Source organism: Mytilus californianus, unplaced genomic scaffold, assembly GCF_021869535.1.
Source record: "Mytilus californianus isolate M0D057914Y unplaced genomic scaffold, xbMytCali1.0.p SCAF_3, whole genome shotgun sequence".
NCBI classification, from domain to species: Eukaryota; Metazoa; Mollusca; class Bivalvia; order Mytilida; family Mytilidae; genus Mytilus; species Mytilus californianus.
In genome coordinates this window covers 114,825,104-114,837,766 of record NW_026262679.1, presented here as the reverse complement: position 1 = coordinate 114,837,766, position 12,663 = coordinate 114,825,104, and the positions used below count along the sequence as shown (strand labels likewise).

The window sequence follows — 12,663 nt, the reverse complement described above, 5'->3', positions numbered from 1 at the left end:
CAGCCATCCATCATCCATCATCATCATCATCATCATCATCATCTGGTCCGAGTACACAGTTATCGTCCTTTGATTTTCGTTGTCCACGAATAAAGTCCCTAGTGTGGACAGTGTGTTGCTTGCCAATTTTTTTAGTACCCCTTCCAAATGTATTCCTTCATGTTTAATGCCTCAAATAGCAAGTAGGGGGATGAAATTACACTGTAAAAAAATTTGGGTCATGAATTGTAAAGTAAAGTAGTGATTTGGTCCAGCTGAAAAAGGTTAAAAATTAGCACTTCGGAAGCTGTCAAAAGATTTCAAGACCCCCTTAACATAGAATTGTCCATATTTTGAGTTAGAGCCGATGAAGTTTTCTATAATTTTGATATAATTTGTCCCAAAAGTAGTACAACACACTGTAAAAATATTATTGAGAAAGCGCAGGTGGGATTTTTTTTATTTTCATTTATTGTCTAAAAGAAATGCACTACGAAATAACTGTGTACTCGGACCTAAGAGGCGAAATCAGTAAATATAGAATCTGTACTTTGGCAACTTCCCTGAATGATTTAATGGTGTCAATTTGTCAGATAGCATGAAACTAAAGGATTTAAACTTTTATTTGATAGAAATTCTGCAAAAATTACCCATTTTGGCATTATATGGTCAAAATAAGCATTTCAAAGCTTTTTCAATTTTGATGCATAAGTGGCATTCTGACTTTCTATGTGACAGGTTTTCCTGTGTCAATATTTGTGTTTCTATGCTTTAACCCAGTTGTATTACTCATTTGTGAACTCTGAATCTACAGAAAATAAGATTATCTCAGACAATATGTGCAAAATGTGTTGCATAAATGACCCTCGTGTAACGGCCTGTTTGGATCAAGTTAAATGTGAGGACCTAGGTACATAAAAGTTGAAGTCCATAATAAAGATTTCACTAAATTTGTATTTAAAGCACTTCACAATGTCTTTTGTACCTGTTTCATTTCACATAGTATCTTTCTTTTCTTATGTTAAATAGCAAGTGGTTCAAATATAAGCCTGCTGAGGCTAAAATTGCATGCGAGTTTTTCACTAAAAAGTGAAAAATCTTTGTATCAGACCATACTGTCTGCAAAAAAAGTAGAATGCAAGAGTCCCTTTATGCTCAGATTTATTGTATCATGTAACCTGAGTATAGAAATTATAAAAAAGACACAAATTTTTATTTCCTATAGCTTCAGTATGCATTTTTAAATGTAAATATGTGCTACGGCCTAAATTGACCCTAAATTATTTTCAGTCTTACTTGGCTTAAGACCCTTTTATACTAATATGGTATGCTATTTGTAATTTTTCTTTCCATTTAAAGTACATTTAATACATATGTAAGGATTATTTATAACCAAAAAACTCCACAAATTTAAAATTGCTGGAAAATAATACATCTTCATGTAAGGCCCCCCTTCATTGGAAAACCTCCATTTTTTGGCACAGGCTCATATAAATTTGACTTTTAAATAATTGTGATAAGTCTGATAAATCAAATGAGTATTCTATTGCTTTAAATACATAATATGTCATATATAAAGCCCTTTAAAATGTAATTTTTTGCAATATTTTAATTTTTAAAGCCCCAAATGTTGATAGTTGAAATTTTTCAATTTAAACGTCAAAATTTAACACGCGATGTTGAATATAGAATTTATCATATTGTCTATAATATATATCCTATTGCCATGAAACTTTGTCAGCAGTCTCATAATTTATTAAGCTTTAGTCATACCAAGTTTTATTAAGATTGGTCAAATTTTTCTATCCTATTAGGTCCGAGTACAACACACTGTAAAAATATTATTGAGAAAGCGCAGGTGGGATTTTTTTTATTTTCATTTATTGTCTAAAAGAAATGCACTACGAAATAACTGTGTACTCGGACCATCTTGTATATGTAGAAAATAAGATTAATGTAGTATAATTTGACTTGTAGTAGATACAGAAGGGTTAAAAGACTAATTAAGGCAAGGAGACATACAGTTGTCTCTGTTATATATCAATCAGTTGACAGGTATTTCAAAGTTTAGGTTTGCATGCTGTCTTTATTGGTGTTGTTTTTTTTGGTTTTTTTTATCTATGCATGTTTGGATTTCTGCAGTATAAATCTGATACTCACATTCATTTCCCTAGAAAAGAAGGGTGTCAAGCAATCATTGGTCTATATAATCATTCCAATACTCAAATATTTCAAGGTGTCTACAGAGTCTGGTTTAGGGCTTAATACATGAATATTTATTTAGTAGACAGAAAGTAAGATTTTGGGTAACTATAAGGGGAGAAAAAAAAAATGAAAAGATCTTTTGGCTGAGGTATTCCTTAGACTCCATACTTGATTAAAATTCAATACTTTTAAGGGTAATAAGGGGAGGTAAAACATTTCTTATTTACCTGTCCTGGGCCAGGCCCTGTAACCTAGGGGTTGTTGTTGGTTATTGACTGCCTGAATTGTTTTTTTTTCTTTCTTATTGTGTAAATCAGGCCATTGGTTTTCTCTTTCGAGTGCCATTTTTGGAGTGAACATTTCCTCTCCTTGGAACTAATTAACAGAAAGAACAATTAGCATTGATCCTTTGGAGAAGAAAAATTGACAAAAATGTCCTGACTATGTAATTATTCTTCATCATCTGATGATTCTGATCACATGTCCAGTTTTATGTTTTGTAGTAAAGAATGTCCAAAGAAAAAATAAGGAAGTTAAACCCATTTTATTTAAATTATTGATCGTTTTGTTATATATACATGTACTGATAGCAATGCCAGGTATCCAACCTTATAAAGATGGTGGCACTAGTTGTGCTGGAAAACCATCCTGGCTATGGTAATCTTTGTCTTTTAAGGGAGATGTAGGATTCAGTGTATGGTTATATTTTGATTTTGGTTAAGGTAAGGGGATGGTCAGGGATAGGGTAAAGATAAGATTAGACCATGCATTTGTGTAGATTTTAGATTTCCAAATCCTAATTTTTAGAGCTAATTTGTATCCTGTTTCTAAAATGAACACATGCTCAAGATAATTATTTGGAAAATGCTGAAATTGATAAAATCAGTGGTCATCTTTTGACTCTGCTCTATTAATTTTCTTCGATTTCTATTGCTAAATTTTATTCTTAGACTAATAAGTATTTGATTTTTATCAAATTGTTTTGTTTTATTTTTTTAATTGAAACAAACATGAATATTTGAGAATTTTGATAGTATTTAGTTCAACTTCTCAAATTAAAAAAAATAGCCTTTTTCTGTTGTTAACAAATTTTTTGGCCTATTGTAACATAAATGGTTTTTTTTATATAAACGGATGTTCCGTTTATAACTTGCCTCATGGAAGTATACCACAGTTGCTCAGCCGTTTATGTTACTGGAAGGTTCTGTCTGTGCTTTCGATCCAGGTCTTGGGACAAGTTACTGACAGTCCTCAGAACAAAATCCAATACAAACTGATAACATGCAAGTGTCAGCGACTAGAATTGACAAGAGGTGAAGATTGCCCCAAGTAATGTATTCGCTCATATATAACGAAAAAATCAAGATTGATAAAACAGTATCATATTTAATACACAAAGACAACAAAACACAAACTTCGCTGTATCTCCTTATGAAATTTAAACAGTGAATGTTCAATACATTTTCATATTCAAACTTCACTTTACTGGATAAGACTGGATGCTGCACTTTAGGGGATAATACTGGAAGCTGCATTTGCAGTGAAAAGAAAACCCATAATGAATTATCCAAGTAAAATAAAATTGTTTTGCATTAGTGCTATAAGTTTGTTTAAAATACTCAATTCACATATTAGAAATTTAGACGTGACTCATTACTTGAAAAATCAAGAACTGTTTGCTAGTCGTTTTTAAAAAACTAATTTCAATCAACAAGTTCATGATGAAACACATTCCGACTTCCTAGGAAAAAATACAATTGGTTCCCACTGACTTTTTTAAACTGGAACATGAACCTCTTAATTCATGCACCAGGGACCAAAGTCAGTCCAGTAAAAAAAACATTACCTAAATCAATTCCTGTTTAAATCCTGATCCATGCAGAGCAATGTCTGATACTCATCATTCAGTAGCATTGATTAGTGCAACACCTTAAAAACCATGTGATAAAACAAAAATTTTAATTTCTGAGTAAAGCTCGAACAAAGACTGACAACCAGTTACTCCTTAAATATCCTTCTCTGATTAACCATCTTCTTTGATATCAATATCAATACATACCTAATCTCTTTTTTAACCTGATACTCATAAAATAACTAGCTATCCAATGAGTGTACAATTCTTTTTATATTTGGAACAGAAACATTTAACTATGAATTTAAAATGTGTGACTTTAAAAAAACAAAACATAAATCAATTGTAAAGAAACTCAATAAGATTAAATTAAAGTACAACCTACCAGTACGAAAGATTTCCCCAATCTAAAGAAATATTGTCCATACAAGGTTTAAATATCCATTCTGGACATCAAGTCTCAAGTATGAGAAAAATTATCCCTTCCAAAACTTTTAAGAACAACACTAAGGTTATATGTAATAACTATAAATAGAAAAAGGGGATTTACACAACCTATAAAAGTTACAATTACCCCTACCTTCAAAAACAAATTGTCTTTGATTTGACAATTAAGGAAAACAGTTTCATAGACAAGACACAGTTGTCTTAAAAAAATTATTAAATTGTATTGACCAAGAAAAGTATATACGTGTATATCTAGTTTGACAGTTTAGAATCAAAAATCCAATGGCGTGTAAAAATAGAATTAAAAATCCAATGGTGTGTAGTAATAGAATAGAAAATTCAATGGCGTGTAGAAATAGAATAAAAAATCTAATGGTGTGCAGAAATAGAATAAAAAATTCAAAGGCGTGTAGAAATAAATGTCTCCATTTCATTTGGTTGTTCAATTAAATGGATAGTCCAAACGGTGAACTTCTTTCCAAAATGATTGAAAAATATTCCAACTGTAAACTAGACAGCAAATTCTATGTAATTCAAAACAGATGCCATAAATATTTCAGAATCTTCTATTACTCTAATAGATTTGTTTCACCTATACTGAAAAATATTAACATACAAAGGATAGTATCAAATCAAATAAGAAATTTCTAATTAATCAAATACTGACAACCATATATCTGAAAAATATTTACGAGCACAGCACGAAGATTTGGGAAAGTAGAAATATCAAAATAATGTAATTTTAGATACATGTAATCTTAATTGAAATAAGACCAAGAAACTGTTTTATACGTGAAAATTAGTATCGATAATATATGCTATGAATTAATATATTTAATGCATTTGATTATACAATGTTTTCATATGTGTGTGCTAAACCCAACTACAGCAGTACAGTAATCAAACCAAACAGAGATATTACAATCTCATGCAAATTTATGTATGTCAAAGTGAATTTATGTTGCCCATGACTGTTATAGATATCTATATGCATACTTCCATACTGTGAATTTCAGTTCATATATAAATACTGTGCATAGTTATACCAGTACTATGTTTCCAGCTAAAACACCATCAAAGCTTTATGTAGCGATGTATAGGCAGAGCTTAGCTAATATATTGTATGTGTCTATTATCAGGGCAGTTTTACTGTACCCCTGTTCAACTGGTCATGTGGGTGTACCATATAAATCATGTATTTTATATATACAATCACATAAATGTGAATTTTAAAATATGTATTTGTGTATTTTCTCATGCACCTTAAAATTTAGGTTTAGCACAGTATTTTTATTTTATTTTAACAATCAAACGCAGTTTCCACCTCATTATTTATTTACCATACATAAACACATTTTATCACAAGACACTGCTCTAATTTTGTAAATCTATTACCCATAAGAGAGCACCAGTGAAAGGCTAGCTTTCATAACAACGATTTCAAAATCCCTCTTTTCAAAAAAAACAATTTAGTAATCTTTAGATTACTCCCAATCAATACATTGACTATAACTAACATATATGCACAGGCAAACTGGCCATTAAATTATATTAAATACATGCAATAATAATGAACATGAGAAGATTCTTTGCGATAACAATAATTTTGAGATAAAGAGAGTCAAATGATAAATTATAATTATAAGTAAATCATGTACAGAAGACAGTTTGTAAGAATGTGATCTGATGGTTACATAAAACTTTGGTTCTGATTGCACCACCAGGGTTCTCGCTAGGGATGTCCATCAGTCCTGGATTATTAGGAAATTCTGTAAGCTAATAAAAGGCATGACAAAATGAAAAACAATTCAAACGAGAAAATCAGTGTCCTGATTTATGATAAAACACTAAATGAAAAACAAATACGACAGTTTTTAGATATAAACCATGAAGTTTTGTGACTTGTATGAAATGGCAATGGATTTTAGACTCAGATTTTGCTGAACAAATTTAAAGGCCATTAATTTTTTTTGACAGAGTGAAGAATATAGTACAGCCACAAATACCTTCCACCCCAAGCCGTGATTATAACCCACCTCACCATGGGAGACCACCACCACCAATACCTGCTTCACAAGCACAAGTCAATGGAGGCAAGTATAAGCATAATAAAGATATTTGATTCAAGAATCAACAAGTTTTAAACTGGCATCCTTATCATTGAGCAAAGCACTAGGTAAATATAGATTCTACCACTGCATCAAGTGTGATATGATATTTATCCACTCCAGACAGTTATATTTTCAAATTTAAAAATGTGAGGCTCGCCGAGCATTTTAACTATTTAAAATTTAACTGTCGAGAGTGGATAAATATCTTATTGCACGAGATTTGGTGGTGGAATCTGTTTCTCTTATGATTTATAGGCGATATATAGACAATTTTTAATACTTCTTTTCAAATGGTATGCAAAAAGATGCGTTCTTTCTATGTGACGTCATCAGGCATTGTCTTCTTTATTCATGACGGTACTCACAATAACAAATTCAGAGAAAAGCAAGAAAATTTGACGTCATAACTGAATTTTGACCAGTGAAGAAATGAGATCAAACGAACCACACATTGATTAAATAAAGATTATCAACAGGTCAGGAAAAGGTTAAATCGACTTAGAATTAGAGAAACAAAAATAATAAACATTTATTAAAAATAGTTTCTGTTTTGTTTTGTACTATTTTTTTTTATTTTTTCAGTTTTGCTATAAAAACAAAGGTGAATATTGACAGTTAAAATATGTTATTATGGAAACATATAAATAACTAAACAAGTAAAAATACACAATGGAAAAATCAACTTTCTCATAACAGTTGAAAATGTGCACAATATTATTATACACAATAACGTGCCACTATAATTATTTGAATATCATAAAAAGATAGCATTCAATGTTACAAACATTGCTGCCTACTCTTAATTTCACTATACAAGAGTCAGGATTTAAAAGGAGTACTTTGCATATGTATAATAATAACTATGATGCAATAATTACCAGAGAATGATGATGATGATGATGGTTCCGGACCAGAAGATGATTATGAATGGGGTGCATCAGATTTTTCAGATGTTTCATCAGAAGAGGTAGATTTTTACGTGATGTTGATTTATCATCAAAATGGAACTTTATTCATCTATAGTTTACTTGTATCAATAATTTGTCCCCTCCCCTTAATAAGGGGGACCTGTCAACCTATTAGAAACGGTTTCAAACCTCAAGGGGGTGGGGGAAATAACATGCCAATTGATAATTTAAAAAGACTTCTCTTATGTTTTCACTAAAAAGGGCAATATAATGTACACTTTATGTGAAAACTTACTAAATATACAAAAGAATTTAAAAATAGAGAGATATTTTGTTCTGTGAGGAAGACAACTTTTATGTGTACAATCAATGCTAATTAAATGAAGTCTTTTTCTCCTTATAGGGGACAGTTGACAGGTATGAGGGAGGAAGGGTGAAAAAAAGGAAAATTTATCATCAAATAAGCATAAAAGATGACTCATATTTAAGACTGGCAAATTATGTAGCTATAAAAAGTTGAGTAAATAAAACAAGTGAACTATGTTGATTTAAAGTTTCATTACATGCATGTACATGTATGAGTACATCAAGAAGGAAGGAAGTCATGTGATAGACTTTTATAAAACATAAAAGCAAAAATAGAAAGTATCACATGATTTCCTTTTTATCTTGATCAGTAGGGTGTTTGGATTTAGTATTGGAATATAGTGCCATGTTGTATAACATTTGATTGATTTAAATGAGTTATATAATTAGATTCAGATTCAGAAGATGAGGCAGAATGCCAATGGGACTCAGAATTTGATTCGTCTGAGGAAGAGGAGGTACAGCGTGTCTCTGCTTGCTAATGGCAAATACATTGCACGCTTGCTGTATCAATTTCTGCAAAAATGGTTGCAAAGATCATGGTGTAACAGTTCCTTTTTTGTGGGAGAGAAATTTGCACTTTTAGGCTGATTACATAATCTTTCCATTTCATTGACAATTTTACGTATAAGCAAGGTCAATTTTGTACATACATTCACATGTATTATTGTATAGGTAAATTGCAGAAATGAAATCCCTCATTATTTATCTTATACACAAAAAATAATAAAAGTTTTTTTTTTGAAGATTCAAGATTCAGAGGCTTTTTTTTATCAATAATATACACAACTGCTGTTTTTAGAAACTTTCTGAAAAAAAAAATGAAAATGATTAAAATTAGACAGGATTATTTGGACTTCTTAATTTGGTCTACATTTAAAAGATTCTTTGGAATTTAAAATTGAAAAAGACCTCACAAATAAAGCTCTTTTGTTTTGCTTATTAGGATCCCACATCAAAGATGCTGGAGACTGATAGTTTTCACCTAATTTTGTCCATCTACAGTTTATGTGAACAAAAACTATTAATGTATAGTAAGGCGGGGGATGTAAATTTCAAAACTAAGAGTAGGACTGAAACACTAATTTGCACTATTGTTGAACTTCATGCATGTATATAGATGTGCAAATTATTGAAATTTAATGTATAGGTGAAAAAAACCATCCATCAGCTCGCATCTTTAAACTATCTTTTGGCTGCCATTTTGAAAATGTATTTCTTATTTGTTTCTGTACTTCACACAAAAGTGTGCAAGACAGGGGCCCTTGCTGAAATGACTGTTTTCTAATTTAAGTTGTAATTGAGCTTATAATAAATGGGATGGTTGGAATAAATCAGGGCATCAATGTAAAGAGAGATGGTAAAATAAATGGTATAGCAAGCATGTATTGTTGACTACTCTGCTTCTAAGGCTAATCCATTTGTATAGATTTTGTTACACTGCTTGTAACATAACAGTTTTTATGCAATCATGGGCAAGTAAAAGTTATTTTTTGGTCTTTAGATACATGTAAGATTATTTATTTCTTATTTTGCTGGATGTAATTTATTTTTTAGTATTGACATGACTTAAATCACCAATGATTGTATACAGTGATTCCAATACATTCTGTTAAGTTCTGATCTAAGTTTCCTTGTTCTAACACAAAGACAGTTACCTATAAAGTTCTGATCTAAGTTTCCTTGTTCTAACACAAAGACAGTTACCTATCAAGCTGATATCTTTTGTATACTTTATTCAGTCTATATACTCAGATTACATAATGCTACATTATACATTTTGTATTAACATTTACAGATTTTTTTAAAGGTCAGAAAACTAAAAAGGTTTTTCATTGTATTATATATTTTGGATATAGAATTACTGTGATTCTGTCCTTGCATGTAAGCTCTCATCCCTATATTTCTTAGATTTTTGTGAAATATATCTAATGTTTACATCAGCAATGTCTCCAACAAGTTTGAAAAACAGCACTGCACAACTACTTTTGCAGATGTCATGCCTTTGCATACACTGAAATCTATGGAAAATTGCATTGTAAGTGCTCTCCTGCCCATATTTCTTATGGATTTTTCTGAAATGAATATCCAAGGTATATAGGTTTTTATACACCTATGGATTTCAAATGTTTTGGTATGAGCGTTCCTGATAAAGATAAATCCAGAAAAGCACTTTGGACACAAAATTAAAAAAAATGTTATTTTCATTTATATGAGCAAATTTGTTTGCACTTGTTCCACTTGAAGTCTTCAAAGTGGAAGATCAATGGAGTTATAACCGTTGGAATGATTAATTGATTGAAAGTTGCTTGTTATAGCCCTTAGACATATAAAATATGTGCTGTGGCAGGGGATATTACAATGCTGTTCTTTGATTTTCTTTGATAATATAATTTTTATGCCCCCGCTGCAGCAGAGGGGGCATTAAGTGTTACCCTTGTATGTCCATACTTCCGTCCATACGTATGTACGTCCCAAAATTAGTTTCCTTTCTCTAACTTAGTTTGCCTGAACCAAATGTTATGAAACTTATACACAATGCTTATTACCACAAAACAGTGTCAGATCAAATTTGAATTTGGTTGGCGTCACTTTTACCATTGTAGAGTTATGCCCCTTTACAAATGGAAAAATTGCTGAATTTTTTGTTTCCGTTCTCGACCTCAAGTTTGCCTCAACCAAATGTTATGAAACTTATACACAATGCTTATTACCACAAAACTCATATAAAGTTCGAATTTGGGTGGTATCACTTTTACTGTTCTTGAGTTATGTCCCTTTATAACGTTATAGGCAGCGGGGGCATCATCTGTGTCGCATGAATACATTTTCTATTAATTTTCAAATAGGGCAGATTTTGTTTTCAAAAGTAGACCTGTTAACCTAATAAATATCAATGCTATTAATGGACGCATGCATCTATATAAGGTGCATGTGATTTTTTCTGAAACTAATATTACATTATAGAATTTTCATCTGATGCTTCAAATAACATATTGATTTTAATTTGATAACATAATATTTCATGCAGATTGATCTAATCTTTGTTTTATTGAAGGATTATGAAAACACACCGGACAGTATCGCACCAGTCGCCGAACCTAGACGACCAACACAACAGCCTCCAGGTAAAGTCAAGGATTTTTTTCTGTGTTTTAATGAGATAATCGATATACTTGAAGTAGAGATCTCCATTATGGGAGGGTCATAGTAAATCACATTTTTTAGCTCTATTGAATCATTCATTTTTGTCTAGGTTTGCATCACAAAAATAACCTCATTATGAATGTTTAGATCAGGATCCTACCTGGTTAATAAATATAAACATACAGCTTTGGGTATAAATGTTCAGGGTTGCACAGGTGAATATTACAAGTTTTTCTATCATTGCTAAAAATTTACATTGTATCTATAGAATTAAATATAAACTTATTCAAAACTCCACCTGAAATTTGACTTGTCTTTAAAGTTTTGAATTCCACTTTGTTTATCACAATATTCAATTGATGAAACTCACCCAAAGAGTTCCTACTTTATAAAATGAAAAGTAGGGTAATCTCTTTTCTGTAAAATGTTTTTAATCAGGAAGAGTTATCACCCCTTATACATGAAACTTATGAGTAGTTGATCAGAATATGCTAGTGTACTTTATAATTTGTATGCCCCAGCTATGATAGTTAGTGAGGGGGCCATCATGTTTACCAGTCTATGAGACTGGTTCTTGTCTGTCCTGTATTGGGTTATGTTTTATGTCTGTCTGTCTTTCTGGTGCATAACTTTTGTGCTGTAAAACTTAAGGTAAACCAAACTTGGTATGCACTTTCATCATGGGCTGGGTGTGTGTCATACACCAACGTCAGGTCACTCTGACCTTGACTTTGACCTTTGACACTATGATAGTAAAACCTTGTCCAATTAGTGTTTGGCTCATACCTTTTGTACCTTAAAAATTAGGATAACCAAACTTAGTATACAGTTTTATCATGGGCTTGAGGTGTGTCATATACCAAAGTCAGATCACTCTGACTTTGACTTTGACATTTGTCCTGTATGATAGTAAAATCTTGTCCAGTTCATGTCAAGCTCATAACTTTTGTACTATAGACCTTAGCTTGACAGAATATGGTATGCTGATACATCAGGGGATGGGGATGTCATATACCAAATCAGGTCACTCTGACCTTTGACCCTTATGATAGTAAAACATTGACTGATTTGTGTTTGGTGCATAACTTTTGTACTGTAGCACTTAGATTGACTTTGTATGTAGAAGCACCATGCCAACCTTGACCTTTAATTTCTGAATTTACAGTATAGAACCACAGATTTAGTTCCTGGGTCAATATAATTCTTTCAGATTGACCTATTAGTAGCCATGAGTCAATCCAACAAAGATGCAATGATTATATAAAATGAATGGCAGAAAACTAGTAATCTTAAAATGTCATTGCCTCAATACAGAATTTCACAGCAGCAACTGAAATGCATGTATTAGTTCCTTGATGGTGACGGCTTAGTTCTTCATGAAGATATCAACTAGAAACTTATTACAAATTTTCATTTTTTGCAAAATTAGGGTTTTGACCCAGATTTTGGGGTTCACAGAACTTGCAAATATGATAGTGTAAGAGGGACATGGTGTCCCTTGGATACATATTTTTATTAATGCCACTGATTAATTCCAGATAACTTTCGACCATTAATGAAAATATTTTTAGTGAAACATGTAATTTATTTCTCACAAGCTGCCAAGGAGTTTCATTTAAATCAGTAAGTTGTATGCATGCACAATCCC

The 12,663-nt window shown here is 31.5% G+C and overlaps 1 protein-coding gene across 13 annotated transcripts in view; it reads left to right on the top strand.

The window, feature by feature from the left end:
* Positions 1–12,663, top strand: part of LOC127735885 (basic salivary proline-rich protein 2-like) — a 99,151-nt gene that overhangs the window by 16,042 nt on the left and 70,446 nt on the right. For 11 of the 13 annotated variants that reach the window (XM_052246295.1, XM_052246293.1, XM_052246298.1 and 8 more), the window contains exons 5-7: positions 6,461–6,576; positions 7,476–7,561; positions 10,927–10,996. In XM_052246295.1, coding sequence (XP_052102255.1) covers positions 6,461–6,576; positions 7,476–7,561; positions 10,927–10,996 — 272 coding nt within the window. Of the gene's footprint in view, positions 1–6,460; positions 6,577–7,475; positions 7,562–8,258; positions 8,327–10,926; positions 10,997–12,663 lie in introns of all 13 variants that reach the window. The other 2 variants (XM_052246296.1, XM_052246292.1) reach the window with 1 other exon arrangement.